This window comes from Rhipicephalus sanguineus, chromosome 3, assembly GCF_013339695.2.
Source record: "Rhipicephalus sanguineus isolate Rsan-2018 chromosome 3, BIME_Rsan_1.4, whole genome shotgun sequence".
Lineage (NCBI taxonomy): Eukaryota > Metazoa > Arthropoda > Arachnida > Ixodida > Ixodidae > Rhipicephalus > Rhipicephalus sanguineus.
Genome location: NC_051178.1, coordinates 34000802 through 34024572, shown reverse-complemented (window position 1 = coordinate 34024572; position 23771 = coordinate 34000802). Strand labels below are relative to the sequence as shown.

Sequence of the window (23771 nt, the reverse complement as noted above, 5' to 3'; positions counted from 1 at the left end):
GGTAGTTTGAGTTATTTTGCTGGGCACAAGCTTGCCCTATCAATGGCTTAATATTTACCAGTTGCACTGCTTAATTCTTCACCATAACAGCCATGTGACGATATACTTTAGCAGTCAATCCAAAGTTAATGCTTCAAAATTTGGTGTTATGCACCACATATCAGTGTTTTATAGCAAAGCTTTCCTCAAATGCATCCACGGTGCTTAATATAGGCACTTTCTGTTTGTCAATCATCAAGATATTGCAAGTGAGTCTGTGCTGCATAATGAAAATAATTGTGTTGGACGGGGTGCTTTTTCAAACGAAGCTTCTTACAATTTGCAGATTTTGGTGGTGTTGTTGGCGTGAGAAACTTGGCACCGGCAAGCGTACAGAAATGTGGCCCTCGAAAGTGCGCTACTCATGTACATATTTGTATACACCGTTTTCCAACAATTGATGCTCTCTTGGTTGTAGGCTTCAGAAACGGCGATCAGCCGTTTCTGATATGGCAATCTGATCTTTTATCGAAGTGACTTCTAATTTCACTTTGCCACATTTCATTGTTGCCTGTATATGAACACATGACCGTGCTTGTTGCCTGTAGCAAGTGAAGTGTTGCGCTGGTAGGCATATAAAGGAAAGTCCAGTTACTGGCATGAAAGAAGAAGGAACCTGTTAGGAGGGGGCTTTGCTTAATGTGATGGAAAGAAAGAAAAACAAAAAAAGAAAGGAATGTAGTATGTCAGCTATGCACACTCCAAGCTTTGCTTGCCCCCATTTTCCCGATAGGGCAACTGTTCTTGAATTTTTTGTTATTGTTATTAGACTGTTCAAATACGCCACAATTGTCTTCTTCCTTGCAATATTTTTTGCATTGTTGAGCAGAAGTAGTTTCAGTTAAACTTATTTTTCATAGTTTTTGTTGGGTTGTTTTCAGTAGTACTTGAAGTTAGTAGTTCACTTTTACATCTAACTGTCAAGTTGCATACCAACTCTGTGTCTGCAGAACTCTGTTCGCTGCCGTTTTTTGAGAGTGTCACGTGGAGCAGCCTGCTGGATAAGGAGCCTCCGTTCGTACCTAATCCAGATGGCGACACTGACACTTGTTACTTTGATGGTAAGTCACAAACATTCTTTGCTCACTTCTGTCAGGGAAATTGTGGTTAGTAGAATGAGGCTTTCCCTTAGAATAACAAGGCTTAGCTGTCTGCTAAAATCATGGACTCCCTGAGTGGCATGCAGTCGTGCATACCCGCCTATGTGGCAAGGTGATGCCTCGAAAGCTGGTCAGTGGCCATCAGAAGCCTAGTCCAAAACATTTTACAGCGAAAGCTGTTATGAGATCATTTCACCGGCCGTTTTTGGCGCCGTAGTTGCCGCCGCCGCCGGTGTCCGTAACCAGTATCGCTCGAAATCAGAAAAAAGAAAAACGAAATAAGAAAAAAATTCCAGGATGGAACGCGGTTCGAACCTGGGCCTTCTGCGTGGGAGCCCAGTATTCAACCTCTGAGCCATGCCGGTGCTTGAAACTGCTTTGCAAAAAGGTCCTATACAGGCTTCATGTCGGGAAGGAACCACATTAGCATATGCAATATAGCGTGGTAGAAGAGTAAAATAAGCACCAAGCGTCGCACAACGCGAACTCTGTAACCAGGCGTCACACAATGCGAATTGCGCAACGAGTAGGTTGTTGAATGCTTCTAACCCATTACGAAGGGCTCTGCCATAATTCCTCATCGTCATCAGGCACAGCGTCAACAAAGTGCGCATAATGCCTTACATGCGTTTAGCAGGTACCAACGCTCTCCGTAGAATGACGAAAAATGGCACAGTGCCTGCTGCCCTACTTCTCAAAAATTACAATGATTTATAGCGTAGTGGGTTCCTGGCAAGTGCACTTGTATTGGTTGCCAAGGAAGCCCATAAGCGCATGATCCACTTCCTCGGGGTCTCAGTAAAATTACAATCATTTATAGCGTAGTGGGTTCCTCGCAAGTGCACTTGTATTGGTTGCCAAGGAAGCCCATAAGCGCATGATCCATTTCCTCGGGGTCTCAGTAAAGTTCTTCGCCCCCACTCCCGTCTCTCTCCCACGTCAACGTATGTTATACAGCATGACGGGAGAGGGAAATAGTGACCGGGCGTCACCCAATGCAAATTACATAACTGGTGGGCCGTTTAAAGATTCCAACCCATTACAAAAGGCCGAGCCATAATTCTTCATCGTCATCAGTCGTCGCGTCAACAAAGTGCACATAATGCCTTACAGACGTGTAGCTGGTGCCTCGCTTCTCCGCAGAATGACGAATAATGGCTTAGTAGGTGCTTCCCAACTTCACAAAAATTGTGATTTATGGCGTAGTGGGTGCCTTTCTAGTGTACTTGTATTGTAGCCCCAAGAGAGCTTAACGGACTCTAGAAACGCCGCTCTTCCAGCTTTCGCTGTGACTGTGCTGCGGTTTCAGCGCAGGCCTGGCGTTTTTTTTTTCAGGCAGGGGACAACCCCCCCCCCCTGTTTATGCGTGCGCACTTGTGTGTTTGTATGCGTGCACATTTATGTACACATACAAAACGTAAAAATTTTTTTGAACGGGAGGGTGGGGGGTTGAACTTCCCAAACCACCTTGTCTGTGCCAGTGATGGCTATCTTGTTCAGCTAGCTAGGGCATAGGGAAGACGGCAGCTGCGTGGAACTGCTGCAGTTCCCTGAGTGCTTGCAACTGCGCATTGCATTACGAGCAATAAAAGCCGGACCCTTTTTGTTTCTCTCAGAAGGTGAGAGAAAAGTATAGTGGCTTCAATTTACGTCAAATTTATTTTTTTCCTTGACACTTATACTCTTCTGAGAGTGATGAATTCTACGACAGGCAAGTCCGAGAGTTGAATATCAGTTCGCGTTTTTATTGCGATAGCAATTATATGGACAGTCTCGGCTGGATTTTGCCGTCGCCGTCGCCGCCGTCATGCACCGTATATGTATAAGTGTGTATATATATATAAAGGCCCCAAAGAAAAATAACTCAGAAAAATGCTTGCGAAGCGCGGAATCGAACCAGGGACCTCTTGCTCCGCAGCGAGCGGCGCTATTCACTACGCCACGAAACGCAGATCCTCCACGTAGCTAACGGCGAGCGTTATATACACACCATTTAGCGCTGGACGGACTCAGAGACAGAAGGCGATAATAAGCGTTTCTTCATTACCAGCGAGGTGGCGCTAGGAGCCCGACGGGCGCATTTAAAAGTCGTCGGCGAGCTCGCTCGCTTCTTCTTATATTTGCGCATGGGAGAAGCTTGCCCTTCCGCTGTCTGCTCGCGCGGTTTTCTCGTGGCGCGGGGTAGAGGAATGTTTCACGCTTTCACCGTGATGTCCGCGCTCACGTTACGGCGCGTACGAATGTCACTCGAGCTCAGGGACGCCGCTAAACGAACAAACAGAAGATGAGCGCGAACTATCAAGTGTCACAGCTCGACACTTGAAGCACGCTAGTTTCCTTCGCTGCTTCGGCCGCCTTTGCAACAGAAGCGCTGTTCAAACTGAGAGTATCCATTGGCGAGCCTCACTTCGTATAGCATTAGTTCCTTGCTATCGCATTCATTTTTTTTTTGTACAGACATCTCATGCATGTTCCTGAAGGAGTGTTGCATGAGGGCAGTACACAGGGAAAGTAAAATTAAAAGAAAAGCAGTTATACAGTCCTAGTGGGTAAAAATGATCGAAAAGTCACCAGTAACGCAATGACGAATGCAAAAAGGACGTTTACAATTTAGCCAGTGCTGATGAAGATGCACGGCACAATTACTGACATTGCATTAAGGAAGTACGGATGTACTTAAACTTTCTCTGAAAGATACCTGTTGCACTCACCAGTGAGCGCACTAGCTGTAAATAAATCTCGCAATAAAAATCTAAAGCCCGAGAGAATGAATGAGTCAAACATTGACGAGGAGTTAGACCCAACCAAAACGGATGTGAACTAAACAGCTCATGACATCAGACTCCACTTGGGATATTTTTGAAGATTCATCCATTTATTCAAAAGTGGAAAAACATCGCGAACAGGAAGATGAAGGAAGATGACAAGCGGACGGGCTCTGACTGCCAACTGAAAATTTGATTGAAGAAACAACGTATAAATAGAAACAGGAAAGCATGGATTATATTACAATTGTAATCACGTCAGGTAGCTGATTTCAGACTTCTCGACTTCTCCGGTACGCTGACGCGTTGCCTTTTGTAGGTGATAGTAAAGGCCTCTCTCTCATACGCGCGCTTTTGGTGATAACGTTTTAAGAGGGTGACGTCAGACAGGCTGGGGGTGCACCCATTCCGGGCACAATGCGTGGCAATATTACTTCGCACACACCCGTCTTTAATGAATTGGCGTGTTCCCGAAGCCTATCGTTGATGCACTGCCCAGTCTGCCCCACGTACACCCTGCCGCATGAACATGGGAACTCGTACACAACACATGTGGCGCGCTCGATGAAAGGCTTGGCGTGTTTTTTAAAACAGGTTGTTCTGCTTTCCTTTTCGTTGACACGGCGACACATGACAGCCAGCTTCAAGGGCGCTGAAAACACGACACGGATGCCAGCACTTCCAGCCGCATTCTTGACCCTATGTGACACACCGTGTACGTAAGGAATGACTGCTGCATTGCGGTTTGGCTCTCTTTCTTCTTCAGGTCGATGCCCCTGCACCTCCGTCGGTAGCTATTCAACCAACGACACGAGCAGTTCACGTGGGAATCCAACAAACAGCCTCTCAACTTGGTTTAAAAAACAAGGCTGAACCCTGTGTTCGCAGGAGCAGATTTAAGCATTCCTCATGGTGAACAGGGCAATAGCTATTTTAACAGTCTTCGAGTGTGCGGAGCTGAAGGGCAGAAGGCTCTTCTTTGATCGGGGCGAATATTCCCAGGAGACATGGTCATGTCGAAAGCGCAGGACGACATCCAGAAACCTTATACGTTATCGATGCAAAGTTCATTGGTGAACGAGAGCATCGCAGGACGAGATCATCGGTGATTTCGTCAGTATACAAAGAAAGCAGTACCCGACTTCACGCACGTGATTACAATTGTAACATAATCTTTTTTCGTGCTTTCCAGTGTTTCTATTTATACGTTGTTTCGTCAATTAAATTTTCAGTTGGCAGTCAGCGCCCGTCCTCTTGTCATCTTCCTTCGTCCTGTGTTTGTGCTGTTTTTCCACTTTTTAGTTATGTACCATCTCGCCTTTCGCCGCTTCTCCAGTTCGTAATTCATCTGTTCTCATCTCCTTATGTGAGCCGCTGTACGCACACTGTCGAATCTTCGTCGCTGTTTCGAGTGTAGGTGACTAGAAAGTGTGTACTCCACACTTTTCTCGTCACCTAAGAGGGGAGGCGCAAACTCTGCCCCACACATTGACTTAATAGGGAGGAGGGCCGCTGCAATGAACCTTCACCCTCCTCTAATGAGGAACCCTGCGCGCGCCTATGGTAATAAGTATTTATTAGGGATGGCGAATACTGAATTTGAGGTTCGAAGTGAATCCGAAGCGAATAGGGATTTGGTCGAATAATTTCGAATCGAATAGTTCGAATAGTAATTATCGCATATTATTAAGAAAAATTAGCATTTTTGTTATGACCCTTGCACAATAATATTAAGGATTGGAACTAGGTATGAGTGAATATCACTCTTTTGGTTTGAAATGAAGTGGAAGCAGCCTTGAATAGTATCAAGATTTGAATTGCAGTAGGGTGCAAGTTATAAGTGGACGTTACAACTTAAAAATTACTATACTTAGCGCATATAAGCCCATATAACACGCTTTTAAACTAAAAAAAAATATGTACATTTAACCTTGAAGTTTGGCATCGCGGCAGTGCAGATTTTCCTTGGATGGGTCGTTTCACGGTACAGCAACTAGACGCTGCAGTGAAACCATCTTCACAGGGGGTTATGAGTGGTCAAATGTATACATCTATTCGTTCATTTCGAATACTTCGAAATTTCGAATAATTTAAATTCGTATCGAAGCGAACTCGAATACTGTAATAATTCGAGGAATCGCATTCGCCTGTTCTCTAGTGCGGTTTTCACGTGGTCATGCCAGTCTCACCGCAACACGACATCAGAGACACAACTCCTGTCTGAGGGGTCCACTGTTGCCAGCCTTATCGACACAGCACTGGTATATGTCGTCACTGTATCGCCTTCCTCGTCAAACGCAAAGTGTACGCCCGCTGGAGGTTCATCTAATGCTCTCAAGGCCACTTTGAGTACCGACCTGACTCCAACCCAAACCCATGACTTATTGGCCATTTTAACGAAACACGAAGCTTGTTTTGACGTTTGTTCGGATGGCTTGGGTCAAACTACGGCGGCCTCTCATCGTATCGACACAGATGGGTCTCGTATCATTCGCCGTCGCCCTTACCGTGTCTCGTCTTCAGAACGCAAGGTTATCGAGGAACAAGTCAATCACATGCTCGCACGCAACGTTATCAGGCCTTCAGCAAGCCCTTGGTCTTCTCCTGTTGTCCTAGTTAAGAAAAAGGACGGGTCCGTACGATTTTGCGTTGATTACAGGGCACTAAACAAAATTACCCGGAAGGATGTATATCCTATGCCTCGGATTGACGATGCCCTTGACACCTTACAGGGCGCTGAATACTTTTCAAGCCTCGACTTGCGATCTGGCTATTGGCAGATACCGATGCACGAGTCTGATAAAGAGAAGACCGCATTTGCTACACCTGATGGCCTCTTCGAATTTAATGTGATGCCTTTTGGGCTCTGCAATGCCCCAGCCACACTTGAGCGAATGATCGACACGGTACTGCGGGGCTTAAAATGGAAGACCTGTCTTTGTTACCTGGACGACATCGTCATCTTTTCGTCCAGCTTCTCACAACACCTAGAACGTCTAGACGAGGTAGTGACGTGTCTAGCCAAAGCCGGTCTCCAGCTAAATACCAAGAAGTGTCGGTTTGCGAGCCGCAGCATCAAAGTGTTGGGTCACGTCGTCAGCAAGCTTGGTATTGAACCTGATCCTGACAAGGTGGCCGCTGTCTTGCACTTTCCTAAACCCACTACGCTAAAGGACCTTCGCAGCTTCCTCGGCTTGGCGTCGTACTTCCGCCGGTTTGTCCGTGATTTCGCCACTATCGCAGCACCTCTTCACAAACTTCTGACCACAAGTGCCTCCTTCGTTTGGACGGATGACTGTGAAGCTGCTTTCCAGACCCTCAAGCGATGCCTCACGTCAGGGCCAGTTCTTCGCCATTTCGATCCCAGAGCACCTACTATCTTACACACTGACGCAAGTGGGCATGGAATCGGCGCTGTCCTGCTGCAGCTTGACCAGACTTCGCAAGAGCAAGCAGTGGCTTACGCGAGTCGCACTCTCTCTCCAGCTGAACGGAATTACACCATCACTGAACAAGAATGTCTGGCCATCGTGTGGTCAGTGCAAAAGTTTCGCCCTTATTTGTACGGCCGCCGTTTTACGATCATGACAGACCATCATGCGCTCTGTTGGTTGTCCTCTTTAAAGAACTTGTCAGGACGCCTCGGCCGTTGGGTGCTCCGACTCCAGGAGTATGACTACATTGTCACATGCAGGTCGGGTAAGAAACACCAAGATGCCGACGCTTTGTCGCGTTGTCCGCTGTCGCAAAATAACGATGACGCACCTACCTCCTGTGTGGCACCTCTCAGCGAAGCGACCACGCCGATGACCAGCCCTAGTCCGATCAAGTCCACTGCGCCGGCTGACTTGCTTCAGTCCGCAGACCTCGCCGCGCTCCAACGTGCAGATACATACTGCCGTACAATCATCGATCGGCTCACTGGCTCGTCCCGTGCTCCCAACAGCCGCTTACGACGACAGCTCGCGCGTTTCAAACTTCGCGATGGAGCGCTCCTTCGGTACATTTACCATCCTCTCGGTAACCGATGGGTCCCAGTCATCCCTCGCTCACTTCGACTCCAAGTTTTAGAAGCCTTTCACGACGACCCGACGGCTGGCCATTTAGGTTTTCACAAAACCTACGATCGCATCAAGGCTCGCTGCTTCTGGCCTGGCCTTTCCACTAGTGTTTCCAAGTACGTCGAGTCCTGTTCGTCATGCCAGCACCGAAAACGTTCGACATCTCTTCCCGCCGGCCCTTTACAACCTCTACCGTGCCCTTCCGCTCCCTTCGAGTTCGTGGGCATAGACTTATACGGACCTCTTCCGCTTACACCCGCCGGTCATCGCTGGATCGTTACTGCCGTAGATCACTTAACTCGCTACGCTGAGACGGCAGCTCTTCCTTCTGGTGCTGCCTCCGAAGTCGCCGACTTTGTCCTGCGTGCCATTATCTTACGCCACGGCGCTCCTCAAGTCCTCCTTAGTGACCGTGGCAAGACGTTTCTTTCTCATGTCCTCGCTGAAGTCCTACAGGCCTCTGACACCATCCATAAGACCACCTCGGCATATCACCCGCAGACAAATGGTCTCATCGAGCGTTTTCACCGAACTTTGTCCGACATGATCTCTATGTATGTTCAGCCCGATCACAAGAACTGGGACACAATACTGCCTTTCGTCACGTTTGCCTACAATACGGCCATACAACGCACTACAAGCTACAGCCCGTTTTTCCTCGTGTATGGCCGTGCACCGTCTTTTGTTCTGGACACCAGCTTCTTCTCCGCGCTCTCTGTCCCATCAGCGTCCCTTCCAGAAGAGTTCGCTGCCCGCGTCGCCCGCTGCCGTGAAATTGCCCGCGCCAACACCTCTGCCATTCAGGCCAAAAGGAAAGTTCGTTGTGATGAGACACGTAGAGTTGTGTCTTTCCACCCAGGCGACGAAGTGCTCCTCTGGACACCTGTCCGCACACCGGGGCTCTGTGAAAAATTCGTTCACTGATACCTGGGCCCTTACACCGTGCTTGAACGAACGTCTGCGGTGAATTATCGCGTCGCTCCTGTTAGTTCGGCTTCAGACCGCCGCCGTCGCGGTACCGAGATCACCCATGTGTCTCGCCTGAAGCCCTATATCCGGCGCGTTCGTACCATTACTAAATGGACGTCTTGCTGACCGCTTTCGTGAAGGGGGAAAATAGTGTGAGCGCTGACTGTGTCGGTCATCATCTTCACTTGTGCATACAAATCGTCGTGATCATCATCATCGTGTTGGATCGCGGTGTTCGGTTTTTGGTTCGCGCGCCTTTGCTGAAAATACAACAATCGTTCCGTCGTACCTGACGTCGTCTCACAGTTCTAATATTCGAAACGCCCGAATATTCGCCCATCCCTAGTATTTATGTATGAAATTCGAGGCACTAAGTTTTCATACATTTGCTTGTGCCATGAACTGGATAATTAAAATGGGTGGTAACCTTAGTTGGTTTGAAAATTAAACGTGCTGGATGTAATGTTTCTCAGTTTTTTTATAGTAACTCAATTGAACTTACAGATGTTACGATTATCGTAGTTCATTGCGCAGCTCATTGTGTTCATTACCTTCCTACCTCTGTAATAAAATTAGGTGTTGACACTCTCGGCCCGCAGCGACAGAGCGCGCGTCCAGGTCATGTTCGGCTATAGTACATGCGCAGGCCGCAGTTGCGCGGGGGGCGCTGCGACATGGGGGCCTATAAAGTCCCTGAAAAATAACTAAAGTAGCGCCATTCTTGTCAGTGTGCAGGCACCTCCTCTCTCGTGCGCTTTGTAGATTGCAGATGAAGTTAGTGGAGCTGCGAAGCTCGCAGAGCATGGCTATTGGACAGAAAGAGAGGCTAGTGCAATTATTCCGCTAACGCCCCCGAGTGCGCTGCGGTTCTAAGTGACGCAGTGGGAAAAGTTCGCGAAATAAGGAGTATTAAAAAGATCATGCCATTTCCACGAAGTGAATGATGATTGAGGAGCTGGCTCGGAGAAGATCAGGAAAACCCGTGAATCTTCCGTACAAGTCCTCTACCATCATATAAGACGTGACACACGTTCTTATACATACATATATACACAATGTTTTATTAATTTATAATTTTGATGAACCATGTACCCAATTTACAATTATATACACATTGATGAAGTATATATACAAGAAATATCTAAGAGCGTCTGATTCTCCATGGTCGACACTTCCAGACGTAATGCTCCTAATGTTCTTTCAATTTGAAAACTGCGCACGAGACGAGCACGACAAGGTGGCCCTAAATATAGCTGTCCGACGCTCGCCTGGCTGTCGACCGCGTTCCACGCTCGCCCTCTGAGAATTAATGGCCACGCTAGAGGGAAGACACGACGCGTGTAGCGTTCCTCTTCGCGTTCCACGACGCGTTGAATGGATGGATGCAGGTTACAGCGAGGGACTTCGCCCCAGCTTAAAAAACTGGCGAGCCAGCTCCTGATAGCGATAAATACGGCAATGTAATGTGTACAGAAGCAAGTGGCGTCTTTTCATGGTGTCCGACAGTATAAAATTGTACGGTACATAATGTTTTAGTAGGCAAAAGTGCTCGCTCCTGATGGCAGCGCCACTGAAAAGTCGGCGGCGCTAAGAAATGGCTAGTTTTTAAGAGTGGCGCACTAGTTTTTCAGAAGGTCGTACGAACGCCATCTTGTTTGTTCACGCCTCGGTTGCTTACTAGATCGGTGCACGGTGCGCGGTCGACCGCGCTTGAGTCAGTTCGTACGGTGGTTCTGGATGCTTCGGGATGCCGACCTGTTGTGCCAGTGGCAGCAATCACCGGTACAACAGCAGAAAGGTGGTGTTTTCACTACAGCAGGTAAAATTCGTAGTTTCCCAGAGGACACACTAGAGGCGCTGATGCAGCTTCTAGGAGAGGAGGCAGAGGCGACGGGACGCAGTTGGCGCTACTTTAGTTATTTTTCAGGGACTTTAGGGGCCTATAGAGTAACTACTGAAAGGGCAAAAAGGAAATAAGGAGGGAGGCATTTTATGATAATTCGAGAGAAATCTCTTTACTGTTTGAAGCGAGGTCGGGTTGCCTTAGAACATGTATAAAGCGAGATTCAGTAAATAAGAAGAACAATGCACATGCTGTGAGGAAGATAAAAAAACGATGGAGCATATTCTGATTGAATGTGGAGATGATATTCATCCAGGTGTACGTTTGGGCAGGAGCTTACATGACGCCTTTGGCTTTATGGGCCAACAATGGAATGCTGGACAAGTTCGCGATATAGATAAGTCGGAGACGTTTAGATTATTGATGGCAGAAAACTAGAGAGGAAAGGACAAAAAGGGCACGGGTTGCGACATGTAACACGGAGCCCAAGTATCCACAGGCTAACGGAGAGGTGGAGAGGTAAAAAATTTGGCGAGGGGCGAAGCATGTAGGGAAGGGTGTTTCAGCTCCACTAACGTGAAACCTGTGGAGGAGCGAAGCATGCAGTCTGCGTCGGTGTTTCCCACAGCAAAATCACTGCTAATGGACAATGAGAGACAGATGAAAGATTACACACAGAGACCCACAGTCCGCTTTTAGTTAAGGTGCACACTGCGAATCATTATTGTTCAACTACGCACAAGAGAAATCTCCCAGCGGCACTACATTCAAGACCCAGTGCCTATATATACGGGGTGGCCGGGGAACGGTTGTGCAGCGCGAGCAGTCGGTCTTTTCAAGGAACTCGTTAGCAGACGCTGCCTGCGATGGCGTTCTCTCTCGCTGGCGATGGCGCGTTCTCGTTCCTCGCGATCTGGTAGTTCAGCGTTCATCGCGGAAATAGCGTTTCCATAGCCGACGTGCGCCGTTCGCTCTCTCGCACCGCACAGCGAGCGCTTAAGGTCCCTAGATAAAACAAGTTTTCAAGGTAGCGACACCCTTCCTTTTCCTCCTCGCTTATTTGCCTGGAGCGCCCCCAAGAAGGGTCAAAGCGTGCATAAAAAAGGGAATGTTTGTGTTCAGTTATTACGGCGGATAGAAATATTTATAGCAAATGAAAAGTAAATGAGACGTAGGATAAAAGATTACTTAGTTGAATATAAGCCGTACAACATAAGAAGAAGCGTGATGTGTGTTACCCAACTGGCAACGTTGTTATAGTTTTATATTTCACACCATTATCCATGGCGTCTCGCATCGTACGTCGTAGTTCGTCCCGGTTCGTCCAGTTCTCCGAATGTGTTTTGCTCTTGAATATGATGTGGCACAGTTAACGTGCTTCTTGCTGGATCCTGTGATCCTGACTGACCACAGGTAAGTCAGGATCACATGATCCTGACTGACGTTGTGACGAGTGATCATAGCCGCTTGTGCGCACACAGACAAAAGCCGTGGCCAGACTAGAACGAACGCTTGACTAGCAGCATTGCGATGACAGTTTTTTATGGAAAAAATACATCCATTTTCGCAATCATGAAGCCAGGTAATCGTGGTGCATGTTTTATTATCTGGGTTACTACAGAAGAGACCGCGGCACCGCAATGCGGGTGCACGCAACTTAACGACAAGTGGGGTTCTACCAGTTTGGTGTCCCGAAGTGATGAACATTGCAACGATGTCGTCGCCCTACCACCAGCGGCAAGAGCGTCGCGTTTGAGCCTGTTTACGCCGCGTTCAAGAGCAAGTGACTCGAACCGGTCTGGCATGAAATGTCCCTGAAAGTGCAGCCACTTCAGCTGTATTCAACTGTACGTGCATACGCACAAATATTTGTAACGAATTTCACGTACTAGACGCGCGTTAGACGCGCGTTCTGTAGCGTTTCAACAAAAGGCGACAAATCAACTCGCCTCGCAAAGCCGCGTCTACGGCGTTGCACGGAAGTCCTCGCGTCAAATGTTTTGTAGCCACACTTCACGGCGTGACCTATTCCGGATACCACGAGGTATGTTGTAGAGGGAAAAACCGCCTTCTGTTTTGTTGCTGCAGCCGACAGCACAGTACTTGACATATTAAAAATTCACGGCGAAGCATGTTCGGCCGACTTGGCGTCAACTGGAACGCTCCTCTTCTACAGCTTGTCTTGGATACGATTTCGTCTTTCGTCGCGGCAAGAATCCGACTGGAACCATATGCACATGCGCACTCGTTTTGAACCTTTTGCTTTATAATAAATATCACCACCATCCACTAACAGCATCACGTGCAACGAATTCGCCAATCACAGACGCAAATGATGGAGAAAAGGAGGGGTAGGCGCGAGAGTGAGGAGGAAGGCGCAAAGAGCAATGAGTGTCGCTACCTTGAAAACTTTTTTATCTAGGGACCTTACGAGCGCTGAGGTGGTGGCGCCCTCTCGTGCGCTCGAGCAAATGGACAGGGCACGACGATGCAGGCAAGCAATTGGGTCACGACGATGCACGCGGCGACAGCAGACGACGATGCACCGCCGACAAGCCGAGACCCTAAGGACATTCTCACTACTTTCATTACGTATATTTCTAAACGAACCATCCGGAACTTTGCAGGCGGCACTGCGGAAAACCGACGAATGCTTGTCAGACGGTGACAAAACTGAAGGCAGATATGATATTACCACCAGCATAGCCGCCGGTTCTTTCCGTTGCCCCAAGGAAATGGGCGGCGCAGTGCAGCGGACTTACGGGCCGCAGCGTAGGGATGCCGTGGATGCTCGACGAAGAAATTTTTTCTCGCTTAAAACAAAAATCACTCCGCTTACATGTTCCCGAATGAGTCTCCTTTGTGTACCCCTCCAAATAAGTGCAAGCATGCATTTTTACTTGGACTGCATCACCAATCCGCACGTGCCTGAACATGAGTAATTTCTTCCTCCATGGTAATTTCACACATTTCGTTATGTTTGCGCCGCTTCCTCTTCGAAACTAATCGGTCATCGACTTCCATAGTCTTCTGACACGTTTACTGGCAACTATCCAGCCATGCGATGTGCCCGTGGTATTAGTGAAGAAGAAGGAGGAAACCCTACGCTTCTGCGTCGGTTACCGCCGCCTGAACGAAATCACGAAGAAGGACGTCTACCCTCTCCCACGGATAGACGACACCCTTGATCGACTCTACAATGCGAGGTGCTTTTCTTCGATGGACCTCAAGACCGGCTACTGGCAAATTGAAGTCGACGAGAGAGACCGAGAGAAGACTGCCATTATAACACCAGACGGCCTCTTCGAGTTCAAGGTCATGACCTTTGGTGTTTGTGCAACGTCGCAGGTGCTCGGCACCTGCGACATTTCAGCGCGTTATGGACACCTTGTTAGATTGAAGTGGCAGACATGCTTTGTGTACTTGGATGACGTTGTTGTGTTTGCCTCAAACTTCGACGAACACCTCCGGCGCCTTGAAGCTGTACTTCAAGCAATCAAGACCTCCGGACTCACCCTAAGGCAAGAAGAGTGCCGCTTCGCGTACGACGAACTCTTGTTCTTGGGCCATCTGATTAGCAAGTGTGGAGTTCGCCCGGACCCGCGGAAAACAGCTATCATTGATGTCTTCCCGCAGCCCATCGACAAGAAGACCGCACGCCGATTTCTGGGCTTGTGCGCCTATTACAGACGTTTCGTCAAGGAATTTTCACGGATCGCCGAGCCACTGACGCAACTCACGAAGACCGACGTCTAATGCAGGTGGGAAATGTCGCAAGTTCAAGCATTTCAAGAATTGAAACGACGGCTGCAGGCGCCTCCGATACTTGCGCATTTCGACGAGTGCGCCGATACGGAAATACACACCAACGCAAGCAGCGTATGACTTGGCGCCGTCCTTGTACAAAGGACTGACGGACTGGAAAGTGTTATCAGTTGTGCTAGCGGGTCGCTATCCTAGGCAGAAGCCAACTATTCCACAACAGAAACGGAGTGCCTTGCTATCATCTAGCCTACGTCAAAGTTTCGCGCCTACCTCTACGGCAGGCCCTTCAAAGTTGTGAGCGACCACAACGCCTTGTGTTGGCTAGCCAACTTGAAGGACCCTTCAGGTCGTCTCGCACTATGGAGCTTGAAAATTCAAGAATTCGACATTACCGTCGTTTACAAGTCCGGAAGAAAACACTATTACGCCGAAGGCCTGCCTCGTTCCCCAGTGGACGCGCCGCCGCAAGACGACCAGGATGATGACTGCTTCTTGGGAACCATAAGTGCCGACGACTTCGCTGAACGACAGCGTTCCGGCCCGGAACTCAGAGGCCTTATGGAATCCCTTGAGGGCTAGACCGTCGTCGTTCTGAAAGTATTCAAGCGAGCACTGGCGTCGTTTTTCTTACGCAACGGCGTTCTCCGAAAGAAGAACTTCTCATCACTTCGAGACCTTCTCGTGGTGCCTTCAGCATTGCGATCGGAAGTCCTTCAGGCCCTTCACGACGACCCGACAGCAGGACACCTCGGTGTTTACCGAACGCTGGCAAGAATACAGGAAAAGTACTACCTTGCCGCCGACGTCACTATAGCTACGTAAGGACATGCAGAGACTGTCAGCGACGCAAGACACCGCCAAGAAGACAGCTGGCTTTCTTCAGCCGATCGAGCCACTTCTGCGACCGTTCCAGCAAATTGGGATGGACCTCCTGGGGCCGTTCCCAACGTCGACTTGCGGTAATAAGTGGATCGTCGTAGCTACCGACTACCTGACCCGCTACGCCAAAACACGGGCGCTGCCCAAAGGCAGTGCCGCCGAGGTAGCCAAGTTCTTCGTTGAGAACATCGTCCTACATCATGGCGCCCCAGAGGTCCTCATTGCGGACAGAGGTATCGCCTCTACTGCGGACCTAACTCAGGTGATTCTAAGATACTGCCAGACAAGTCACCGCCGCACAACCGCCTACCACCCACAGACAAATGGCCTCACTGCGCGTCTAAACAAGACAATCGCTGACATGCTGGGCATGCACGTCGACGTCGAACACAAGACCTGGGATGCCATCCTTCCGTACGTGACCTTCGCATACAACACGGCCGTGCAAGAAACAACGCAGATGACGCCCTATAAGTTGGTCTACGGAAGGAAGCCGGCAACGACGCTCGACGCCATGTTACCCAACATCCCCGACGAAGAAAATCTCGACGTCACTGTTTACCTTCAGCGCGCCGAAGAAGCCCGACAGCTCGCTCGCCAACGCATCAAGAAACAGCAGATGACCGACAGCCGACGTTACAATCTTCGACGACGCTTCGTGCAATACCAGCCCGGTGACCGTGTTTAGCTCTAGGCTCCGATACGCCGACGTGGGCTTAGTGAAAAACTTCGGCGATTCTTCGGGCCATACAAGGTGCTTGGACGTCTCGGCGCTCTAGACTACGAGGTCATCCCGGACGCCATTACGAGCTCGCAGCGACGCCGCGCACGACCTGAAGTCGTCCACGTCGTGCGCCTTAAACCGTTTCTTACGCGTTAGCGAACCTGTGAACTGTACTTTTTTGCTTTGTTATTGTAATTTATTTGAGTATGCACTTGTTTTCCCCCTTCTATGTTCTGTCACAAGCATCGGGATGATACTTTTTCAGAGCGGGGCAATGCCACGCGCGCTTGTTTTGCTATGTTTGTGTAACTGCTCCGTTACACGTATAATCACTATACCTAAAAAATCGAGCGCGTAACTTAAACAGCGACTTCAGAAGACAAGGACAAACGCATACTACTAACTGAACGTTTATTTCGAAAGAATTTACATATATATACCAACCACGATGTAAGAATAAGTGATACCGTGATACCGACAGGTAGAAATTTCGCAAGAACAGCCGATAAGGGAACACAGCGAAGAAAATACAACCGATAAAAAATAAAAGATATGACTGTCACACCTGACCATAGCCTGCACTGCCTTACAGAAAATAGTTAAAGGGGTGGTGCCACGAAATTTCGAGGCTATAACAAGCCTGTTGTGGGTTTCCTTTGTATGCAAGGAATATAACACACGAAGGGTAGGACACAGCAAACGTTTAGAGTATATTTTAATTCACTTCCAAAGTGTACCTAAACGCTCATTCTCCCGATCGAAACCCATCGCTAGCGCGCCAACACTGACGTAGATCTGTAGGATGGGCAACGAAAGTTGTAGTGACGTCACACCAAATCTACTGTAGTAACATGAGAGAGCTCCGGACCTCCGCCACTTCCGCAACGTACGTACCGGCTGTAGTGAACTAGAATATATTCTAGTTCACTATAGTACCGGCAAAGCATCGGTTGCTACATCACTCGCCAAGTTTCGATCGCTTCCTGGCTATGTGCGTCACAGCCTTGTGTGGTCACGTGACCACCCCTCCTACACTTCTACGTCACTGCCCAACCCCGGCGCCCAGAAACCGAAACCGAAAGTTGTCCAAATCAGAAGGCGATAATAAATTATTTAGCGAGAATACATGAATATTGGTGCGTGCATCATGCTTCCTGGAGCTATAGGAAACGCTTACAGCAAAGAACGCGCAAGCCACAAATTTGGTGGCACCACCCCTTTAACCAGTGCGGCATGTTCCGCTTTCCAAGAACATGAGTTCCCTATCTAACAGGGCGACTGAGGGTTTGCTGATACAAAACAGATGATCACACGCTATGCTTGCAGCTTCAATAATTATTCTTGTGCGGTCATCTTTAGGTTTGTGAATCACGGTTGTGTTGCCAAACTGTACTTTGCACCCACACCTGCTGATATGTTGCGCCAAAAAACCATCGTTCCCGTTACGTACGTTGCATGCATGCTCACGCAATCTGTCATTTAGACATCATGGCACTTCACCAAACATCTCAATAGATTTATGAATACAAGTGAACAAGGCATCGTGAGCTAGAGAATAGTAAAGATCTTTTACATCCATGGAAAAAGCCATGAGGCCACCCTGAGGCTGCTGTCGCAAAAACTCTATTACTTCATCAGACTTCCTAAAAAGGTTGGGCAGCGCATGGGGTTGCGTGTAGTTTCGTCGGCACCACATAAGCTTTCTCAGTTGGCAAATTTGACGTGTGCTGCAAAACACAAAAAACGACTGTGCAAAACGAAGCACAGAACTCAGTTTGTTAACTGTGTCAGTAGCGTGGTCTGCAAGGTCCCACTTTCATGCGGCGCTTGTTATGTCGGTCAAACCGGGAGATGTCTAAATGACAGATTACGTGAGCATGCGTGCAACGTACGCAACGGGAACGATGGTTTTTTGGCGCTACATATCAGCAGGTGTGGGTGCAAAGTACAGTTTGGCAACACAACCGTGATTGACAAACATAAAGATGACCGCACAAGAATAATTATTGAAGCTGCAAACATAGCGCGTGATCACCTGTTTTGTGTCAGCAAAACTTCAATCGCCCTGTCTGATAGGGAATTCGTGTTCGAGAAAGCGGCGCATGCCGCAGAGGTTAACTATTTTCTGCAAGGCAATGCAGGCTATGGTCAGGTGTGGCAGTCATATCTTTTATTTTTTATCGGTTGTATTTTCTTCGCTGTGTTCTCTTATCGTCTGTTCTTGCGAAACTTCTATCGGTCGGTATATATATGTCAATGCTGTCGAAATAAACGTTCAGATGGTAGTATGCGCTTGTCCTTGTCTTCCGAAGTCCCTGTTCAAGTTACGCGCTCGTATTTTAAGTATCATGAATCACCAACTCGCCCAATCAGCCATTTCAACAAGTATAATCACTGTCTTGCGCAAATCGCGCCCGAATGTCTGAGAACCTTCCAGATTATTTCGTAATCTTCTTGTAGGCTTGAACGCGCAAACGCGAACAGTTGAGTTCATTCTGGAACTAACGCGGCCACCAGCGATAAGGCTCGATTGTTCGATGCCGCATGTAAAATGCCGACACGCCTTACCGCGGAGGAGATTATCGACGACCGACGCTCTGTTCGCCGCTAACAGTGTACAGTGTGTATCGCTTCCTTGCAGTTTGACTTTGTTTCCCGGCCACAAGTTCGGCCAAATAAAGTTTCATCTTGGACACGCCGATTGCTGTTTTCGTCGACGTCGCGACCCCGTGACATTATGAATGTATTTATAAAGTCGACGTAACAGTGAAACGGAGCGACGGGCATCCAATGGTTGTAGATGAAGTTTTTGTTTAAGGTTAGCGACACTGGAGTGTAGTCAATGGAGCAGCCCTATCTCGGATTGACATATTGTTAATGAGATGCTTCTGATGGACCAAACTGCCGAGTAGACATACGGTCGTTAGCATAATTCTAGGGACCACGGGAGTGCGTGCCAAACGTACTGCGCCTTGTTAGTACGGCTTCACGGATAACTTGGAGAGCGTGTACGGCGCATCTATTTCTATCCCTTTGCATCCATCCTTTTCTAGTTTGCTCGCTTCAACCGCGTAAACACGTGGGATGCAAGATGTCACTTTCGCACCCGAGTGCCCGACGAAGGTTTTTGCAAGTGAAGTGTCATCGCTTCCACATCGACTACAGGACCTTTCGCTTTCCGGGCGGATGAAGCGAGTGAAGACTGGCAGGTAGAAAAGGACGCGCATGCGCTCTACTCGCTCTCGAAGTTAGCCGTCAGAAGGCTCAGTTTGGCACGCGCTCCCGTGGTCTTCAGGATTTTGTTCGCGACTGTACGGTAGAGTTAGAATGACGCTAGTTAGGACGCAAATTTCAAAGTGTTTCCAGGGTGTCTACCGACCGGGAAAACCGGGAAAACCGGGAATTCTCAGGGATTTTGGGTAGTCTGGAAATTCTCAGGGAAAACTCAGGGAAATTGTGCTCCCATCAGGGAAAATCCACAGTATCTTTATTGAAAGGCGACGGAAGTCGCGGTAGCGCTTGCTCGATATTTTGTGAACGCATTTTTCAAATTAAACGGCCGCTGCGGCTGCGGGGAAGTGGCGCACCTTGATGCTGTCATCGCCTTCGGAGCGGTGAAGTGGGAGGGAATCCGGCGTGGCATGCGGGAACCGCGAACCACGACACATCGTATCACGCAATGTTGTCAGGATGTTCTGGGAGTACGCGGTGTAGTTCTGTAATCTTTCTCGCGCGTGCTGTGCATTAGCGCCCGATATGGTGTTTTTGTTATCGCCGCGTGTCAAATAACAAGCATGATTAGTTGTAGAAGCGGTAGCAGTAGATGTAACGAGCTTGAGTTATCTTGCAAGCGATCACGATCGCGCAGGAAGCGGATGTTTTCGACAAGGCTCGTATCTGGCAAGCCATCCCGATCGGCGAGAAAAAAGACGCTTGTTGGCTGTTATCGGAGAGCTCACTCGCTCTGATCCCGAGCTTCAAAGATGCTATTTAGGACTCCGTGAAGAATACAATAAATTTCCAGGCGAGAGCTAGCGTAACTAACGGGCCCATTCACAGCAAGTGAAAGCTTTTTTATTTCTTTTTTCCCCGATGAGGGCACTGCTGAAACAAGTTTTAGGCAGTCGACTGAAATTTTTTGGGGCTGCAGCTGGCAATTACCAGCCACACCACGTGGGTGTTTGCTACAAAGCCGAATTACAAAACTTTTCAGAGCCATGGCATAGCGGCGACCGAAATTCGCGACACCGGCACGGGTCCCACATGCTCGATTCGGCGCGCGATGTCGGAAAACAGTAACGTTTCCACCATAATCGGATGCGCCGTAATTCATGCTGTTGCCGTGCTTTCATGCGATCTTAGCCCGCAGATATATTGGTTTTTTTTTTTGCGATAGCAATTATATAGACACTCCGACGCGAATTTTTTGCCTTCGCCATGATCTTCCCTATCAAGTCCAAATCGCGATTACATCACCCCGCGCGTCGCATGCTCCATGTGCGAGTGAAAGTGCGCGAGCGCTGCCAACGAACGGGGCTTAAGCAGAGATGAAACGAGCCGACCGTCTCATTCGCGCGATGGGCACATGGAGATGGGAGCCGGTGCGTTGGGAAGGGGGGGGGGGGGGGGGGGCTGGCTGCGTGAGTCCGACAGGAAGTGCGTACTTTGTACCAGCGGGCGTTGGCGCGTGCGCCGCGGTATCTTTAGTGGGGATCAGCAGACGGCTCATACCTTTATAGGTGTTGTGCTCTAATTGCAAAACTTCCGTTGAAGCCATAGCAGTGGCAGATCCCGGGGGGGGGGGGGGGGCGGTAGCGGCGATCGCCGCCCCCCAAGCCAGCCCCGCCCTCTCCCTTCAGTGCCTGTCGTCCACCTCCTTTGTCAGACTTGCTTGTCGAGTTCCCCTTTGTCAGGTTGCTTTGCCTGCCACTGTCCAAAAGGGGTAAAGAGAATCTTGTCCCTGCTCTCTACCTCTCATTGCTCTACCCTTTCCTGCTTCCCTATGCACATTTCCAACGAAGGCTTCTTATACCCCTGTCACACGGCCACCACCGAACTTCGTTAAACTCCATCAATGTAAAACTCCATGAGGGAGTTAGACGGTGATGGAGTTGTGCCCATGTCACACGGCAATTTTACGAGCTTCGGACAGAAGCCGCAAGGGGTCCATTAGGCGCTGCTGCACCTACGTCTGCATGCAATATTTCGCGTCTAATCACGCTCAAAACATTCTCAATGGTATGTGTGATTATAAAAAGTATAATTTAATCACATCAACACAAAACTTTTTTTGTCTTTATCACATAAACGTGCACCTGCAAGCATGTTGGCAGTAATTTTGACAGGAATGCTGGCAACACTGTACGTTTGTTTTGGTACGCGTCTTTTCTACGCGTACCGATTGTCAAACACGATGCAAGTTGTCGCCGAGCTCTTTGAAGTTGCGCTACCACCCATATCACGTTGTCCTTTCCAATATCAGCTGGGTACAGGTCGCACGTCCAGTCCACGAAGCCTTTGCTGCGGATGGCTCCCACGACAGTCCGCGTGTACTGCCAGTACGAGTGCCGGCATCGACGGAGAAGGAAGAAAACCCGCGTCACTCGACTGCTATGACTATTGGTAGTGCTGAAGTAGAATGAAGAACACCGCAATAAGAAGGAAACGAGATGCACAGACGTAAACACAACGGTGCACACGGACTCGGGGACACTTATTCAAAATGGCGGCACGACGACTTTTCGCGAGGCATGGTGCGGAGAGTATGTGCACTTATACGCGTTTTTTTTTTTTTCATTAAACGCAGGTTATGACTGGATTATGCAGTGAAATAACTTTCAATATTAATGAAATTCATTATTGTGTTGACTGCGGCTGTTTTGTGCTTGCGTTTTTTCCCGTAACTACAGATTACTGGGGACGAGAGTACTCCATTCCGCCGCTAATGGAGATCGCCGATGTCCCTTTGCGAAACGTTCCGTTTAACTTCCTTGACGTAAGGGAGACCGTGTGACACGGACCGCATCTCCGTTCACGTAACGACGAGGGAGTTGCACGGAGTTAACGGGTGCCCGTGTGACAGGGGTATTAAGCACCGCCATAATCCCCTCTGGGCTGTTGTAAATATGCGTGACCCACCAAAATGCACTGCTGAGCGTTGGCTTCAGCCTTTGTACCCCCCCCCCCCCCCCATTATGTACCTGAATCCGCCCCTGAGCCATAGATCATAGATAGGGCACTTCTCTTAGTGCAGCGGCTGCGTTTCCTGAAGGAGCGAGCTGCTAGCCTATATTCATATAAAATTCCTCTTTGTTGCTATCAGATTTACTATTTTGGTCTCGCGGTAAAACTGACTCTTTTTTTCTTACGTGGGATGGTTTTCGATGTTGTGCGTTCGTGAAGAGCAAATAGATCGGTTGGGAAACATGATAGCAAAGGCGTTGCATTGCTCTGGGCAACGCGCGAGGATTTGACAACAACCCGCAGCAGCAGAACAAGCGCAATTCTACAGTGCATTAAACCCGCATTTGTTTCGTCTTTACATGTGACACTCTGGCAAGGCATCTAACTGTGATTGCTGCATCTCAGGCTCAACAAAATTGATTTTTTTCGCGCAAAAAATAACAAATAAGTTTTTTCATGTTGCTATATTAGTCGAGCATTCTTGTGGCCTTTTCAGTTTAAGATTAATCCTTCAGTAACTATGCCTTGCGTGAAAGGTCGAATTTCAGTTTAACGAAGTTTCGATATAACGAAGTGAGTTGCCGCTTTTACCAACTTCCAGGGTGTCTACCGAGTTGATATTTCTAAATTCCCTGAGTTTTCCAGGTTTTCCCTGAGTGTTTTTGCTGAAATTCCCTGAATGAAACAGAACTTTGTTTTATGTCAAGATGGGTAGAGACCATATCGCTCGGTGACGTCACTCTCTAATACGCATTTTAGAAAATGAAAACGACTTAATCCCATTTGAATAGTACATAGAATAGATAAACCTCAATATAGCGAAGTTGGTAAAAGCGGCAACTCACTTCGTTATATCGAAACTTCGTTAAACTGAAATTCGACCTTTCATGCAAGGCATAGTTACTGAAGGATTAATCTTAAACTGAAAATGCCACAAGAATGCTCGACTAATATGGCAACAAGAAAATTTTTTTTTATTTTTTGCGTGAAAAAAATCAATTTTGTTGAGCCTGAGATGCAGCAATCACAGTTAGATGCCTTGCCAGAGTGTCACATGTAAAGACGAAACAAATGCGGGTATATTGCACTGTGGAATCGCGCTTGTTCTGCTGCTGCGGGTTGTTGTCAAATCCTCGCGCGTTGCCCAGAGCAATGCAACGCCTTTGCTATCATGTTGCCCAACCGAACTATTTACTCTCCACGAACGCACAACATCGAAAGCCATCCCACGTTAGAAAAAAAGAGTCAGTTTCACCGCGAGAGCAAAATAGTAAATCCGATAGCAACAAAGAGGAATTTTATATGAATATAGGCTAGCAGCTCGCTCCTTCAGGAAACGCAGCCGCTGCACTAAGAGAAGTGCCCTATCTATGATCTATGGCTCTGGGGCGGATTCAGGTACATAATGGGGGGGGGGGGGGTACAAAGGCTGAAGCCAACGCT

General features: G+C 48.5%; 1 protein-coding gene across 1 annotated transcript in view; it reads left to right on the top strand.

Moving 5' to 3' along the window:
- The window catches only part of LOC119386540 (serine/threonine-protein kinase greatwall), a 217730-nt gene that overhangs the window by 171872 nt on the left and 22087 nt on the right, over window positions 1-23771 (top strand). The window contains exon 13 of the mRNA XM_037653808.2: window positions 990-1100. Coding sequence (XP_037509736.1) covers window positions 990-1100 — 111 coding nt within the window. The remainder of the gene's footprint in view (window positions 1-989; window positions 1101-23771) is intronic.